At 43.4% G+C, this 18380-nt stretch overlaps 1 protein-coding gene across 1 annotated transcript in view; it reads left to right on the top strand.

Annotated features, from left to right (window-relative positions):
* grm8b (glutamate receptor, metabotropic 8b) overlaps positions 1–18380 on the top strand; it is a 104707-nt gene that overhangs the window by 78027 nt on the left and 8300 nt on the right. Inside the window, exons 8-9 of the mRNA XM_034880228.1 lie at positions 8421–8560; positions 10630–11565. Coding sequence (XP_034736119.1) covers positions 8421–8560; positions 10630–11565 — 1076 coding nt within the window. The remainder of the gene's footprint in view (positions 1–8420; positions 8561–10629; positions 11566–18380) is intronic.

Here is an 18380-nt window from a genome sequence, read left to right as displayed (position 1 = left end):
AATTCAGGACAATTTGTGTGCTCCTGTGCTTCTATTTTTGTGACTATAAGTTTAGATTTAAAAATCTAAAAAATTAGAACTTCTCACAGCTGTCTTCAAAAACGTCACACCGGTTTTACACACAAAACTTAAGTTGTGTCAAATCCATCGCTTTGAACATCAAGTATCGGCATTAGTTCTGTCAAAAGCATTACTGTTGCTTGGTAACGCTTGCAGAAATGGGTGAAAATCAATTGCTTCCACTGTAAAAATGCATAAAACATTTCCATAAGTACATGATTTTGCAAATATAGTTAAAACATAACCAGTCAGTGGGGCTGCATTGTGGATTGCAGGAGGGGTTAGAGCAGGTGTAGCACGGAATATCGTTTTATTTAACAGTGGCATCAGCTCAGAAAGCAGATATGATAAGATAATATGCCTTTATTGTCATTATATCACAAAGAATACAACAGAAGGGAGTGCCCCTCCCAGCAGTGCCTAAAAGAAACTGTGTTGCATACAACATAAGAACAACATTCATCAGAAAACAGCAGCTATCTGTCGCTCTGGACGGCATTAACCGGTGACGTACATTGTCATTTAATATGGAATGACTTGTTTTACCCTTTAGGTCTAATGTCAGTAAATAATATGACACAATGGAAACTCAAAATGCAAAAATTAACAGGGAATTGAATTCAAAAGAACAACAGAGTCTGGGGTTCCTTTGGTGACTTGTTGTGTACCAACGACAGACATTGTTGGAGTCATTTGTAAAACAAAACAGATGTTTGCTGTCTGTAAAGTGTTTACATCAGTGCTGAAATAAGTCGTTATTTATCAGTTCGGTTATCAACCAAACATTAACACAATGTTATCTGAGAGGAGGCTCGGCGACTCCTCAGTACCGAGACCGGGAGGTATCATCGAGGGGAAAACAACACTGCGAGATCTTCACTTTGTTTTTGCGAGATATTGAGTTTTATTTGCGAGATCTCGCAAATGCAACAATAAGGCTAACCTAGCTAGCGAGTACAGCGCACTAGCGTCTAACACAATAGCTAGTATCTAGCTAGCAAGTAGCATGACATAATTAAATCTTCTTGGTTGTCATACATCTAAATTCCATTGTTCATTTTAATAAGCAATAGGAAATAGTACATACCAAAGTGGAGTGTTATGATGAGCATTTTCGTTGGCTGTTGATGTCAATAGCGCAAGCTAGATGCTAGCTAGCTAGGTTAGCCTTATTATTTGCTGGATTTGCGAGGTGTTGCAAATGAAACTCGATATCTATTAAAACAAAGTCAAGGTCTCATAATACAAAGTCAAGGTCTCAGCAAGTGTTTGTCTCCAGTATATGTTATTTTTTTATTTTATTTTTCATCATTTTATTTCCCCCCCAATGTCACCTCCGGGGCTCCACATCTCAGTACCTGGGGCAGGGGTCTTCAACATTTTTTAAGATGTGGACCCCTTAACTGAAAGAGAAACGTAGCAGGGCCCACAATAAATTGTATAAACTGAAGTTGCATATTAATCTGGGTCTACAACAACTTGTAGGGCAGCCTAATGCCTTCATAGATACCATTTTTTGCATAGAATAATAAGCTATTCAAATAGCCTAATAATTCTTGGCACGGTTTTAGGAATTATCTTTTAATTTAAAACATGCATGTGGCACAGTGAATCCTCAGGATGAACTGGATCTGTGGTTGGCTACCTTAGGGACTACCTTACCTATAGGCCAGTATTTATATATTTACTAATAATATGTTGGATTCATGTTAAGACATTACAATTCTTTTGAAAAGACTTTCCAAAATGAGCAATAATTTGGACTCTGAAGACCCCCTAGGGGCCCCAGAGCCCCTTTTGAAAATCACTGACCTAGAGTATTTAAATTGATTGTGGATGGCCAAAGATCGGCTTATTTCTTTTATTTTTATGGACTGTGGGCTGAATTGAAGATGATGTTAACGAGATCATGTGCAGCCTCAGAGAACATCTCCTCGGTGAAGCTCCAGGTTGCTGCAGCAGCGCACATGCGTCGTGACAGCATGCGGCTCATGTGTGGTTTGTGCCTGATTGAGCTCATTACGGCAGTTAAACATGCACACACACACACACACACACACACACACACACACACACACACACACACACACACACCCATGTCACGCTGCTTTTGGGGCTTTTCTTCCATGAATCTGTGAACAGCATGCTCGGTTAAACCTTCACATACATCAAACGTTGACATAAATCAAACTCGAGCTGCTCCTCTGTTTTTTATGCTTCACTTCTCTGAGCGCGGGCAGCGGGGTTACCCATAATTCCGCGTATGAAATGCAGCGAATCCAGGGCAAAGCGAGGGCCCTGTGGTGGTAGTGGCTGGGGGGGGGGCGTATCGCTAGCTTATTTTTAGAGGAGCTTTGAGAGGCTAATTGAGACCCTTGTGCTAATGTTAGCGCTCGCTTTACTAGAGCCGTCCTATTGTAACGTCCTGTTTGAACACGATTAGCAGAGCGGGGGAGGAAAGGAGGGGTGGTACGTCAGGGAGTTTCCTCCCTGATTCATTTGGACAGCGGATGCTTTCTAAGAGGCGATAAAAGCCTGTTGGTGCCGTTTTTAAGAGGGAAGCAGCGTGACTGACCCTGTGGAGCTGCAGGAAGAGAAACCCTTTACAGTCAGAGCCTTGATAGAGATGGGAGGGAGGAGGAGGATGGAGGGAGGAGGGGGGGGGGGTGGGGAGATACTGTAGATGAGTGGAGTAATGATTATGTGAGGAGCGCTCATCTCCCGCTGTGTCTTCACTTCAAATACGTAGCTTTTTATAAACTGCTGAACAAAGCAGGGAGAGGAACCAGCCAAAGAGGGAGAACATCTTTTTGGTCCTGCACTGTGTGAACCTGGGGACTAAAGGAGCAGTTCAGCATTTTAGGAAGTTTAAAGGTTAATTCCAGTGTCTGGATCATACTGTAGAAATGAAATGGATGGAAAGGCAATTTCCTAACAAGTCGTCCACAGAGAATGAGTCAAACAGCGGGCTCGGCCTAACGTTAGCGCTCCACCAGTCTATATTCCAGGTCACTCATTTTGGCCGGATGTCCGTCACCTTTTGCTTTTTTCTGTGTTGTAGTTGTATGCACAGGTGGATTTCTGAGGACTATGGTTACCTGGTCTTCAGATCTCTGCAGAGTAAATCCAGACTCTCACACGACTAAAACAACTTTTGAACACACACATTTCACCAAAACAAGTTCTTTACAGAGACGATTTTAGCAGCGGCACCGTGGCTCCGTCCAACGCTTGGCATCGCCCCAAGACAACTGTGATTAAATAGATGCCAATAAACCATGTTTCCTACATAAAATCTTTGAGAGGTAGATTTTGGTGCATGTACTGAAGATGAGTTGACAGCAGCTTGGATAAAAGAGCTAGGGATGTTTGTTAAGATCTCTAAAAGACCTGAACAATATTACTTCTAACTTTTTCTTTGTCCTCTTTTCAGTTGGCAAACCACAACAATGCAAACAACTACAATTTGTTTAGTCGGACAACAGAATTTTAGGGATTTAATCGCGGTTCATAAATATTACCATTTGTCATCCCCGAGCTGAGCTTTAGCGGTGATAACATCACAGCGTTGTTTCCTGAGCACAGTGTTGTCTGACTAAATCAGCCGAAGTGGACAGAAGCTGTAGTGAGTGATCAGCTGTACTGACTTTTAAAATGGGATCAGTGGGAAAGTTAGAAAGGACAGAACTTCTCTTGCAACGACGTCCTGCCCGAGATAAAGCATTAACGTGCGAGACAACGGAGAGTTACGCAGTAAATACACAAAATATAAATGTACAAAATACATCACATAACCTACATTAAAAAAATCAGATGAAATAAAGAGTCAATATACCGCTTGTGCAAGGCGATGTCTAAGTGGTATGGCAGTGACACAATACTAATAGACAATAATCCACTTTTCTCAATTGGAAGCCATGATGTCTCTCTCTCATAGCTGGGCCAAATTCTCTGGGTGAGCAAAGCAGAGAAAGGGGGGGGTAACCTCCAGAGTCCAGATCGACCCATCTGAGCTTTTATTTTCTCAAAAGGCAGAGCAGGATACCCAGGGCTCGGTTTACACCTATCACCATTTCTAGCCACTGGGGGACCATAGGCAGGCTGGGGGAACTCATATTAATGTTGAAAATCCTCAAAGTGACAATTTCATGCCATGGGACCTTTTAAAGCACACATTTCCCCAGAAAACCGCAACCATTTGTCCATGAGTCTGTGACAACACGACAATGGCAGAGGAAGTTCTTTGTCACATGGAAATATGTCATACACAGACAAGTGAGCTCAGAATAAATAATGTATTGAAGTATTCCAAAGGTAATCCAAAGTATTTAGAACATTAATTTGAGTACAAAACACATTGCAAATGATATTTTAGAGCATGTAGTAATGTGTGTAGTGTGGTAATCTGTTGTGTGGAACCCTTCCAGCACGATGAAAACCAATACACGAGGTTGTGAATGTTCAACTTAGCACACAGCGACCTTCGATGACTTTTAGCACATTTTTTAGCGTGATTCAAAACCACAACATCTCCTCCAGGTAACCTCCTGTTTGCAAGGCTATCTGTTCTCTAAGTGGGTTTCTTTCATTACTCTTTCTGAAACGCTGAAACATGATTTCATTGAAATACCATTAGAACTCTGCCATGGCAACAATCCGGTGAAAGGAGATGTCAACTTTTCTCAGATTTGTTTGCTTGAATGAAAATATTTCACTGTTCATGTGAGATCGAGACATTTTCAGGGAGTGACTGCAGCGCTAAGGTAATCGGTTGTGAAATCTAAAATTGTGTGTGCGGGTTATCACAGAGATGAATGGACCAGCTGCCAGGCTGCAGCTCTGAACGCCCACGCCGGCCGACCGCCAAGGTCTCACGAAAACGATCGATAGAGGAGGACCGGTTCAATAAAAACTCTGAGGCCTCGCTCCGCCGTGTTTCAGGGCGACACACACTTCCTGCGCAGTGAAGACGAGGTGCTGCTGCTGTCGGATCCATTCAGTTCAAACAAGGGGATTAATGGAGCATCGGGCCTCTTTCTGCTCTGATTCAATAACAAACTGCAGCTGTGGCAGCACTGGTAGCAGCAAAGTATCAGCCTGCAAATAAAGTTCACAGCTCGTAAGAACTTCACTCGTCACCTTGAGTATTCAGGGTTCAAATCCTGGCATAGTCTCAGTGGTGGAGGTGTTTGCGACCCCAGAAGCACGTGTGAAGCAGCTCTCCATTCTGCTAAATATACACTCCAGGTCTATTTTTTACGTGAGCCGCGTGGCACGATGTGAAACAGTCAGTCCATCCAGTCAGTTTACCAAAAGAAACCCACCCCCACCCCCATATCGTACACATCTCCTTAACAACATCATGGAAGGCATGAGATTCATCTTGGAGATGGAAAAACTTAATAGACATCTCAGATCTTTTTTATAAGGACAACGCCAGATCAAAATAAAGCACCCAGGTTTATGGTAATTTTGGTGGTCTTGACTTATCAGCTGTGTCTAGAGCGAGACAGGCAATCAGACACACACAGATACAGACAGAGACACACAAACACACACACACCCGCACACATACACACACAGATACAGACAGAGACACACAAACACACACCCGCACACATACACACACACAAACAGACAGAGACACACACACACACACACACAGATACAGACAGACAGAGATACACACATGCAAATATACAAACACAGATACAGACAGAGACACACACACGCACACGCACATGTACACACACAGATACAGACACACACACGCACACATACACACACAGATACAGACAGAGACACACACACACACACACACACACACACACACACACACATACACACACAGATACAGACAGAGACACACATACACACACAGATACAGACAGAGACACACACACGCACACACACACACAAATACACACATAGCGTCCTTGAGTGTTAGAAAGGCGCTGTTAAATAAAATGTATTATTATTTATTATTATTATTATAGACACATACAGACAGAGACACACACACACATACACACGCACAGAGTTTGGAGTGGCCTGGCTGGAGTTGGTGGGGGTTGCTATTGGATGACTACCAAACACAAATGAGGGGAGAGAGAGAGAGAGAGAGAGAGAGAGAGAGAGAGAGAGAGATTTTGCAGAGTGGAGAGGAGAAGGATCGCTTTGTGACCGGTGCAGAGAAATGAACGTCTGGTGTGAATCACCAGATGCCCGATCAAGCATGAATCTACCCGGCGCTTTGCGTGCAGTCTGTTCCTGGCGTAAGCATGGCAATCTGCGTCCATCAGACCAACACTTTGGAGGAAGACTTCTCAACAACTACTGGACTGATTTTAACAAAATCTGTTATGGATATCCATGGCTCTCAGATGACGAATTCAACCGATTTCCACAACCTTCTCATGAAAAGTCTTTGAGTCCTCTTGGTTGCTAATATCCTAGACCCAACCTGAGACCCAAGTCAGGGTAGGACCTGAACCATGGAAGACCTACCAAAACTCTGGTTTAAACCTGCTTTGATTGATTTTGGCCTCTTCGTGCAGCAGAACAAGCTGGAAACATCTGACATACCTTACAAAGTGTTAGAAAACCACGACATGATCTTCTCATTGGAAACGCGTTTAATCTAAGTCTGATATTTATGATATTTTAGCTCTGAGTTGGTCTCCACTTACTCCTGAGAAGAAGATTTGGCTCTTTTTAGCCTGAGTTTGAAAAATTCTGATCAAAAGGGTCAGACATCCTAAGCATAACATGGTCTAAGTTAGAAGTCTGTAAAGTCAACGCATTCTCATTAACAGGATCATGTGATATCGTACCGCAGGCTGGTCATGTGACGCCTGCTACAGAGCTCTGTGAGCTGTCGGCGACCTTCGGTTGTGGGAAATTTAGCCAACAATTGGTTAATGGTAGCCAGCTATAGAGCACCACCAGGTGGTGGTTCGATCAGCATCCGTTGCTAGTTGAGTTTAGCTGACAAAGGACACTGTTAGCTAGGTACAGGGCAACTCACAAAATGGCTTTCAGGGGCCATGGCTCTTGAGTTTAGCTGACAAAATGTAAGCGCCCTTCAGGAGATTTAATGAGCTCTTTTCCTAGATTCCACTTGTTTTTTATGTCAGATAACAGATTGTTTGTGGTTTGTCTTATAGTGTTTAATGACAAAGCTGCAGCATGTGTCACCACTGCTTTATCATGATTACCAAATTTGGAAATAATGTGGATTAACAGATTCTCTGGAGTGAAATGAAGAGAAGTGGGGTGGATGAAGAGGAAGAGGAAGAGGTGGTAATGGTGGTTTGGGGAGTGTATGTGTGGGGGGAGGGGGGGGGGGGGGGGGGGGGGGGGGGGGGGGGGGGGGGGTTACATCCTGAGGCCAGTTTTGGTGATTCATCGCCACGCTGATGTGATTTGTGATGCTTTTGTTCATGTTGAAGAAGGAAATCGGGGCAGGATAGACTCAATCCGGCGCCCACTCACTTCATTATAAATCCGTTTTATTTTTATTTTTTTGTTCTGCTCCAATCTGCTCCTCTTCCTCTCGGCGACGAGTACAGCACTTCTGTATGAAAAAAACACATCAGTGAAATCAGCAGCTGGACATAAACGAAGCGGAATCTGAAAACAAAACAAGTTGTAGGAGGATTAACTGAACGTCTGTTCTTTGCAATGTCCAAAACACTCCCAACAATTTGGATATTAAAGCCTTAATTGCGTCGCACGCACGACAGAAAAAACAGAAAACAGAAACAGCCACACCTCAGATTAAAGAGCCAAAAGTCCATTCGGCCATACTTGCCAACTGAGTGATGTTGGATAGCAACCTGACGCGCCAGATGGTTTGATAACACAGAGCCGTCTCTGGAGCCGTCATTGGAAACTGTTCAGAAAAGAGCAGGCACTTCCAAAAAATACCTTGCAGACTATGGGATGAACCATCCGTCTATCACATCAGCCATGTTGTTCTGAACTAAGAGTCACAACCGTCCACACAACCCTAAACCAATCCCGTAAATGCCAGTAGTTTGGTTTGGTATGCTGGTAGTTCAGACACAAATGCGTTACTTAAAGCCTGACCAGACTGATTTTTTCGTGCAATATGAGATCCCGCAATATCTTGTGATATCGCGAGAATCCAGCCCTGCAAAGATAGAGCAGTTCCGACACATGGAAGAGTGGGATACAAGCCGTTAGCATCAAGAAGCTACATAACTGCTCACAAGCCTAATTACATGGTGATAAAAAAAATGATGGAAAGTTACTGTTCCAGCTCACAAAGACACCTTAATAAATCTTTAGCAACGACGTCTAATCTTCAGTCTGTTGTGTTCTTTGTGTTTCTGCAGGAAGCGCAGGGACTCCGGTCACCTTCAACGAGAACGGCGACGCTCCCGGACGCTACGACATCTTCCAGTATCAGATGAACCACACGTCGACGGCAGAGTATAAGGTCATCGGACACTGGACCAATCAGCTGCATCTGAACGTAAGCACCAATTATCTCAATTTTTTGTTTTATTTGTCTGCATCTGTCGAACAGGGAAGTTGACCAGACTGTACCAAGACATCATTGAAGTGATAATGATGATGGAGTTGGTACTAATTCTATGGAAGTTAGAATTGGGGCCAAAATGGTTATAAATTGGACTTGAGGCATGCTTTGATGGATGTGAGAATGTCTGAGGAAATCTTTATTCTTCTTTACAGCAGAAAGAAAGACATTAGTATTGGTTACGAAACATGACGAGTTTACTCTTAACCCTTGTGTTGTCTTCCTGTCAACCATGGTCACTTTTTTTCAGCATTATTATTGTTTTTTTCCAACATTTTTGTCACTTTTTCAATGTTGTGGGTGCTTTTTTTTTGGTACGTTTTTGGTGTTTTTTTCAAAAGGTTTTTGAGGTTTTTAATGTTGACATTTTCAGCGCATATGTCGACAGCCCAGAAAACTGAAAACGGGTCAATTTGACCCTAGGACAACATGTGGGTTAGCCTTGGAAACAGCACTTCTACAAAACAATCTCAACCCAGTCTATTTAATCACTTGTTTTGAGGCATGAAGACTGAATAAAGAATGAAGGTATCATAGTTGCCATGGAACTGCACATGTAAAAACATTTCATTTCCATGTGTATTTACACTTGCTGGACTTCCTGTCTGTGTCTGAACAGAGGTTTATCTTGAAAGGGTCATTCTTAAACTTAGAAACAGTCGTTAAACAACTTTAAGTCATCTTATTATTTAAAAGCTTGGTCAAAAGCCAGACCTCGAGTTAAGAGCGTTGAAATGAAACACATTGTTTGCTGAACTTAACTTTAGTTAATTATTACAATATTTCCACATTATAAATAATAGTGTCTCTGTGTTGGTGTCCATTATTGTCTTTACGTTAAGGTTGAGCCCTGCCTGGGAGTTCATGCTGTCCACCAACCTATGTCTGGGTAAAGTCCTCTCTATCCTTTGGAGTGTGTTGGTAGCAGAGCCAAATATTGGGCTTTTTGACAGTTTGGTTTCTGCCAACCTTAGAATCTTTTTGCACCGAAGGGAAGGTGTTTACGTAGGTGGACTGCTCAATGCAGTATGCTGTGAGAAAGTGAAAATAGAATTCGTAAGCAGACCAAAAGTGTTGTTTGGCAGTACTTTCAGTCAAAAGAAGGTGATTCAAGTCCAGCTACATGTTCAATTTGCAATGCTGATTGGCCTTGTGGTGGCAAGTGCCCTAAACAATACACAACATCGCCGCCATTAAAACATTTGAGAATTAAACATTTAAAAGAATACGAGTTGTGCATAAAGGAAATCCACAGACAGCAGCCGAAAGGCAGCAACTTCAGGTATGGCAAAGGAAGGACAGTCACAGCTAAAAACTAACCAGACGGCCATTACCAGCTTTGCTAGCCCTACACGGAACAAACAGTGGGCCTCAGATCACCCACAAGCCAAAGCCATACACTGCTGTGTTCACTTCATTAATGTGTTTACTGTGTTAATGGACTGAGGACGGGAGTAGGATTCGGTTTGGGATTCCTCAGGATCTTAGCCAGTGGATTCGGTAAATTCAGGCTAACCCCAAAAATCTGGATCCGGTTAGCTTTAACAGTCAGTTAACAGAGCCTGAAGCATCATTACTATTTCTATTGTTACCCACAGTTGGATGTACTGTACTTGTATTTAAAGCGGTGGTTAACCCTCTAAGACGTTGTCGACAGCGCCACTCTACATGTTTTATGTCATATTTAACATCTCCAGATCAATGGTGGAGAGACTTTTTCATTTGTTTAGAAGCAGATAAATTTCCATTTCCCCAGTACTATTGTACTGATTGCCAAGACTAATGACTGTCTGTAATTATTGGGATTTCAATACAACTCTGCATGACTCAATTTCAGTTTAGTTTTTTTTCTTCGTCTTTAAAGTCATTTAACAATGTAAATGCCTATGTGACATCCCTGTTGCATACATATCCTCATAGCCCAGATTAAATGAGTTGACAGCTTCTCGGTTTGAAGATGAACGTTGACCACTCTTCCTCTTCCTCCTCCTCCCTCCCCTCAGATGGAGGGCCTGCAGTGGACCACCGGCGACTCGTCCCTGCCGGCCTCAGTGTGCAGCCTGCCCTGCCGGACCGGCGAGAGGAAGAAGGTGGTGAAAGGCGTCCCGTGCTGCTGGCACTGCGAGCGCTGCGAGGGATACCACTTCCAGGCCAGCGAGTTCACCTGCGAGCTCTGCCCGTACGAGAAGAGGCCCGACCAGAACCACACAGGCTGCCAGCCCATCCCCATCATCAAGCTGGAGTGGCACTCGCCCTGGGCGCTGTTGCCCGTCTTCATCTCCATCCTGGGCATCATCGCCACCACCTTCGTCATCGTCACCTTTGTCCGCTACAACGACACCCCCATTGTTCGCGCCTCAGGCCGGGAGATGAGCTACGTGCTGCTGACGGGCATCTTCCTCTGCTACATCATCACCTTCCCCATGATTGCTGCTCCCGACGTGGTCGTCTGCTCCTTCCGGCGCATCTTCCTGGGCCTAGGCATGTGCTTCAGCAACGCGGCGCTGCTCACCAAGACCAATCGCATCCACCGCATCTTCGAGCAGGGCAAGAAGGCGGTGACGGCGCCGCGCTTCATCTCGCCGGCATCCCAGCTGGCCATCACCTTCTCGCTCATCTCAGTCCAGCTGCTGGGTGTCCTGGTGTGGTTCGCCGCCGACCCGCCGCACACCTTTGTGGACTACGGTGAGCAGCGCACGCAGGATCCCGGGAACGCTCGTGGCGTCCTCAAGTGTGACATCTCCGACCTGTCGCTCATCTGCTCGCTGGGATACAGCATCCTCTTGATGGTCACATGCACTGTTTACGCCATAAAGACGCGTGGCGTGCCAGAGACCTTCAACGAGGCCAAACCCATTGGATTTACTATGTACACAACGTGCATCATCTGGCTCGCCTTCATCCCCATCTTCTTTGGCACGGCACAATCGGCAGAGCGGGTGAGTGTGCTTCTCTGATAAATAATGCATTGTCATGTTTAATGTAACGTTTCAGCCCTCCGGCAGAGTTCATAAATGGAAACACACACTGTCAGCAGCATCTACACGTACTCACACCTATACTGTATGTTTTGTGTAACGCTGACTACGTTTACATGCCCGTAATATTCCGTTTTTTTGCCCTTATCCCAAAAAAAGACAATATTCCAACTGTTAACATGGCTGATGAAAGCCAATATTATTCCTGTTTACATGCAGCCGTGCTAAATAGGATTTTCCACCGGTGGCGCCCTTTTTGAACTGTGCGAACGCAGCCTCGCTTTTTCATTCCTTCAACAATGTTCTTGAAAAGGTCGGCGTTGCGTTGTGTGAACATATCCAAAAATCTGTTCAGGCATCTCTACCGCAGCCTTTGTTTGTGTCCAACCAACAACCATAGCAACGCACAGAGCTGACCATAAACAGGCAAAAAGCCATAAACTGTCACAAACTGCGGTTAAAAAAAACATATTCCCTATGCGCTTTATACAGGTCCAAAGAATTCTTCTAAAACTAGAATAATACAGCATATCGCATGTCTGAATCAAATAATACTACATTTTGAAAGAGGCCTCAAATTATATATCCAAACGGAATATGCTGTTTACATGACCTGTATTAAATTGGGAATATGGCCATATTTGTGACAGTCATACTTTGCCATTTGGTTATATGTCTGTTTGCGTCCAGATTTTGTCACCGTGACAATGCTCCAACCATGCAAGATGCAGTCACAGAACTTCACAGCTGTGAAGTTGAGATCCAAATAAAGGCAGAGTTAAAAAATGGGTATGACCCGAGCAAGAGCGCTGTAAGTTTCCTTATATGCAGAAATACCAAATAAGGTTGAGGCTTTACAGTTATAAATCAAGCCTCCATTACTCTAAGAGTTTGTGAGATGGGCACGCATATCTTATTTCAGATAGTAGTCGACAAAAGCAGCATCAAATTTTCATTTGTTCCAGGAACTGCTAAGCGATGAAGTGTTTCTGTCAGATTTAATCAGCTCTAGCTAGCTAGATGTTAACATTAGTCTTGTGATGCGTGACTAACATTAGGTTATCTCTGGTAACGGTTTGCTGAGGTTGCTGAAATGTGTATTTCCCCAAATCCAATAAGGAGCTACTGCTAGCATTAGCTTGAACTCAATGCTATCCTTGTTGCTGCAATCAGTCACAGGGGCTAACCGCTAGCTGCTAATCGTCAAAAATTGCCTCCAAACTGCTTGTGCATTCTCAAAACTACAATGTCTTGTAATCTGCCTTACACACATGTAACCAGTATATTTATTTTCAGGAGACAGGACTGTTTCAAACCATCAGACTGACTGATTATTGATTAGTTTCTGATCAGCTCAGGCACAGGACAGCCTGCTCTGGAGCCTGTCGACACAAAACTAATTAGAGCAGAATTAAATTTAGCACATTCAGACACACAAACACTTTTGGGTTGAGTTTTCTGCAAGCGAGCTGCCAGATGGAGGATTTTTCTCATTATCGCGTCTGTGGGGAGATCTCAGGGACAGGTGGAGCGATTCACTGTTGCTGTTCTTCTCTTTTCTGCTGCTACTGTTCAGTATCTAAGGATTTTTTTTAGTTTTCACATTTAAACCCTGGTTTGGACATGACATGTAATTGTTCAAATTGTTTAAGGAAAAGCTGTAAAAAGTGACACAGTGGTTTGAATCTCAGACTGACACTGACCTGTAGACCTGAAGAGTTCTAGACAGGTCAGGCATCAAATTATTAAAGATCAAAATGATCATAGTCCAAAGCATGATTTTTCCTCAGAGCGATTTAACCTTAAACCATTCTGTGACTTGGACTTTTAAGGAATCTTGTGAGGCTTACATAAGAGAATCTTTCTTTCTTTTCTCTCTTTCTTTATCTGTAGGGATATCTGTATCTGTAAGGACAAGTATGTAGCATAGACCTATTCCACGTACCAATGTATTTATAGCCTAGGCTAGTTGGCGATGCATGTACCTGAATTTACCTTTTTTCTTCTTCTAATACAATAAACTCATCGACTGTTATCTACGGATAACGGCAAGAATTAATATATGTATATTAATTAATATATTTTTGGATCCTGGCCTTCCATCTAGATAGATTTTGGCCCTTCATATTAAAGAATTTGGGCTCTTCTCCACTATAGCATTGTGAAGAGCTAAAGATTACAGTTTTCTTCTGATTAGAGCTGGGTATCGTTGGTATTGTACCAAATATTTGGTACAATACTGTGACTTTGATAACGCTTCCTGAACCTTTTCCCAATACCAATTTGATCAATTACATTTTAACAAAAAGTAATTACAACATAACATAACACAGCACAAATCTTTTTTATTTTTCAGCTCCTACTACTTCCGCCGTCTCCGTGTGACGTAGAGTTTTTCTTCCGTGTCTCTACGACTTGTAATGTTAGCCAATCCCAAGCACTATTAGATCTTGGTAGAAGCATGGTGCATGCTGATTGGCTCACAGACGTTGATGAGATTTACTCCTTTGGTATTGAATGACGAGGCATTTTTTTTATACTGGACACTAGGGAGGCAATCCGGTCGGTGCCTAATAAGCATTGAAGCCGGTACACAGCCCTAATTATAATTAACTAATTATAGCCTGACCTGTGCCTTGATTTTGTTTTTTTAATTATACTTTATTAATCCCACAAGGGGAAACTACACTTTAAACTCCGTTGTTATTACACACATTACACACTGAATTACACACACATGCACTAATGGAGAGATGTCAGAGTAGGGGGGGCTGCCCATTGAAAGGCGCCCCGAGCAGTTGGGTGTCCGGTGCCTTGCTCAAGAGCACCTTGGCAGTGCTCAGGAGGTGTACTGGCACCTCTCCAGCTACCAATCCATACGGGGACTTGAACCAGCGACCCGCCGGTTCCCAACCCAACTCCCTACGGACTGAGCTACCATAACCGTAGTTACCTCAGGACACTTTACAGACAGACTAGGTCTGGACCACACCATGTTCTCATAAGGACTAGCTGACAGCAGCTTCAGTTTTTATTTGTTTATAGGTTATTTTTGGGGCTTTTTAAGCCAATAATATGCAAGGACCAGTGCTGAGCCTTTGAACATGGGGCGCACGCTCTACCAGGTGAGCTCTCCAGACGCCCCGCGGTTTCAGTTTCTACTGAGCTTTCAGACGCGCTCAGGTGAAGATTACATCATCATCCCCGAACAGACTGAGGTGTGACATCAAGCAGCCGGCGGCTTCCACCGCCTCGAGGCTTCAGAGTGCAGAACTCTGCAGACATAAGGCACTTTTTCCTGCTTCAAATCTCCGTTTTTTCCCGAAGTACTGCAGCCTAAAGGATGAGAATGCAATGTCCTAAGAAGAACATTTCATAGTACAGAGAAAAGACACATCTATTTTGTATTTTTCTGTAATCCCAATGCAGACAGACTGTTTGTTTTCAAGCCTCGGAGCGTCCACGTTGTTAATTGTTGAGAGAAACACAACAAGCACCTCAGGCCTTGTTATACATTATTCAGTGAACCCTGTTGTGTCTGCTGTTTGGCTCTTTATTAATCCGCTCAAACTGACCCGTCCTGCCTGCTGTAAACAGGAAAACAGTGTGACAGGTTTCATTCATATTAAACCTGGTAAATCGATAAAAACCTCAACAAAGCATTTAAAATGTAGCTAAAAAGTCTGGTTCTAAGTTGATTTATTCTGTGAAATCAATCGGCCAGAAGCTTTTCCTTCACAGGGCATGAGGTGATTTAAATACGTGTTTGTTTGGCAGTGCACGCTGAAGATGAGTGTAGAAGAAAACAATGTTCTCTGAAATTTTGCTTTAATATATATTTATATTTTAACTTTATTTATGCAGGGAAGGTTCCCTGAGTGGCAGCCTCTCTTTTGCAGGAACGCCCTGATCACATTACCCACAGTTCCACCTTCATACCTGGAAGCTGTCCAGTACAACCACAGTCTGATCTGAGCAGCTCCACTGGAGCAGTTGGGGGTTAAGGGTCTTGCTCAAGGGCACCTCAGTAGAGGTAATGAGGGAGGAAAAGGGGAATTGTGAATTACAACCATAGCTATATCCATCATTACAGCTACAGGAGCTCGAGAGAACAGTCATATGAACACGAGCAACGTGTTCAACCCAAGAACTCCTTGGTGACGGGGTTGATTAAGTTACTGTTGACCATCTGTCTATTATCTTATTAAGAGGATGGACAATTTGATTGGTCCAAACAGCTCTTGTTCAAGTATAGCTGCTCCACAACGGATCCAGTCCAGACCGAACTTGCTGATCTGAAATGTTGTGGGTAGGGCTAAGTCCAGCTGGCATTCAGGCTTTAAATTGGCCTTACTAAGTACCACATGTTCCTGCTAATTGCTCAGTTGCATAAACTGGTTACAAGATTGAACATCAGCACAAATGCATACGCACAGTCTCAACGCAAGCACCTTGGTCTTTAGGGCATCACTGTAGTGTCAATCATGACGTGAAAGCACACCCTGCCATGTAAAATGGCCTAATTGTCCATGAGGATGCTCACTCGCTGACATTTACAGTAAGAGCAGTCAGCTGTGTGCCGGCAAACACAGAGGGAAGCCAGAGAATCACTAATAAGCACATCAGAGGGGCTAGGTTCCTGAATGCAGCCCCAGCTGCCCGGGGAGGCGTTCACTAAACAGGCAGGTAGACGGAGCGGGAGGGTCAGGGCCGCTGGGAGAGAGCCTCGCTGCCTCCATCCATAATGAACAAGGCTTTGATATTCAGCCGGAGGATGCCAGAGAAGATTAGCATGCAGCTTCCACCCACAGCAGCTCCTCTCGGGAATCCGGCTCCCCTGACCTCAACTGATGAGCTACTTTATTATATTGTTATGCTCACGGTGCTATTATGACTGTTGTTATCAGCGTCTACAAGCACTTGGACCAGGATTCACAGTATCTAGGAGAAAACGGATCACACAAAAATATGCATGACTATATCTCCTTACTTTGCAAACCACACAGGATGACATGTAAAGACCACATATATGTTTCTCTTTTGAGGGAGCTAGGCTAACAGTTTCCCCCTGCTTTCCAGTCTTTGTGCCAAGCTAGGCACAACAAGATCTGGACTCCAAATGGCCTCTAATACCCCTTATAAATTAACAGTGTGATGGAGCATAATTGTAGTTATTGTTAGACTCTAGTGCTGTCAAAGGAATGATAAATGTAATCGCGATTAATCACATTAATGTCATTGTTAACTCGCAATTTATCTCAATTCTGGAATTTCCCATTTTTTGGCATCACTAAATAAAATCTATCTTCATCGCACATTTGTATCTATTCTAAATGATTGATTTCTTTTTGTCCCATTATTTTTCCCATTATTTTTTCTCATTTTAATGCTCTTATCAACACGGAAACATGGATTGGCTTGCTTTGTGAAAATGTTTTTTTTTAATTGAAAACAACATTGGCGTATAGCCTACTCTAGCTTTCAATTTCACACGTTAAAATCTCCCTTGGAGCGAATATCTCAAATAATCTAACACTGTCCATCAATAAAAGGGTGCAAAAATACTTTGAAGGGGGGGGGGGGGGGGATTGGCATCAGCTGTTTGCTTGGCCATCAAGTGGGACAAAGTTTGCTAGGACAGAAGAACGTTAATCTCGCGTTAAAAACATTGACGCCGTTAAAATTAAACTCTAAACACAACCATTATATACATGCGTTACACACCATGTTCATTAAACTTATTTCACTCATAAGGAAGTCTCTCCTGGTTAAAATGACTATACAGGCCGTTTGTTTCTACCTTCTAAAATGACCAATGGGAGTGTTTTGAGAAATTAGCGCCTCTGGTGTTGATTGATTGATTGATTGTTATTGTAAAATAAAAAAGGAAAAAGTTGCCTTTTGCTTTTGTTTCTTAAAATGGGACTCGAACTGCGGTCTCCTGGGTGTGTTGGCTTGATCCGTACTGCAGATTCTGGTCATTTTACACTTCTTCACCGTAGTTCCTGCGTTGCTTTATTACTATTTCGTACGTACATACATACTATTTTGGAAGAAATCCAACGCCTGTACATCTCCTCAGGTCTCAGACCTGGATGACAGAGTCGATCCTGACACCGAGTCACAAGGCTCACTGAGACTCCTGATATTTTTGGTTTGCGAACAACACAAAAACCTGCTGCTGATGCCTCAACAATTAATTCTGCTTCTCCTTAAAATAAGATCTGTGTGTGTGTGAGAGCAGGGATCAGCTTTACTCCACTGCTTATCCCCCTCATGAGCCTCACACTCATAGAAAGAGAAAGTCAATACCAGCCGCAGTGTTATTGCCTGGCATCCATAGCTGTCGTTTAAGTGCTGTTGTTTTTATTGTGTGTGTGTGTGTGTGTGTGTGTGTGTGTGTGTGTGTGTGTGTGTGTGTGTGTGTGTGTGTGTGTGTGTGTGTGTGTGTGTGTGTGTGAGGGGAGAGGTCGCCCTGGCCAAGTTGAAGAGAAAATAATACCAGTTTACAGCAGAGAGAGAGGGACGGTAATACTAATGTCTTCTAAAACTAAAACTTCTACAAACTTAGTTGTCACAATGAACAGGCCAACACTTATGAGGTCATAAGGGGCAAGAGTCCAGCTCGGCCCATCTGAGCTTTTATTTTCTCAAAGGCAGAGCAGGATACCCAGGGCTCGGTTTACACCTATCATCATGGACCAGGCTAATGGACCAGAGTCTGGTAGGGCCAGGCTAATGGACCAGAGTCTGGTAGGGCCAGGCTAATGGACCAG

This window comes from Etheostoma cragini, chromosome 8 (assembly GCF_013103735.1).
Source record: "Etheostoma cragini isolate CJK2018 chromosome 8, CSU_Ecrag_1.0, whole genome shotgun sequence".
In the NCBI taxonomy this organism is placed as follows: Eukaryota; Metazoa; Chordata; class Actinopteri; order Perciformes; family Percidae; genus Etheostoma; species Etheostoma cragini.
The sequence above is the reverse complement of the archived record's forward strand: the minus strand, read 5'-3'. Positions and strand labels throughout refer to the sequence as shown.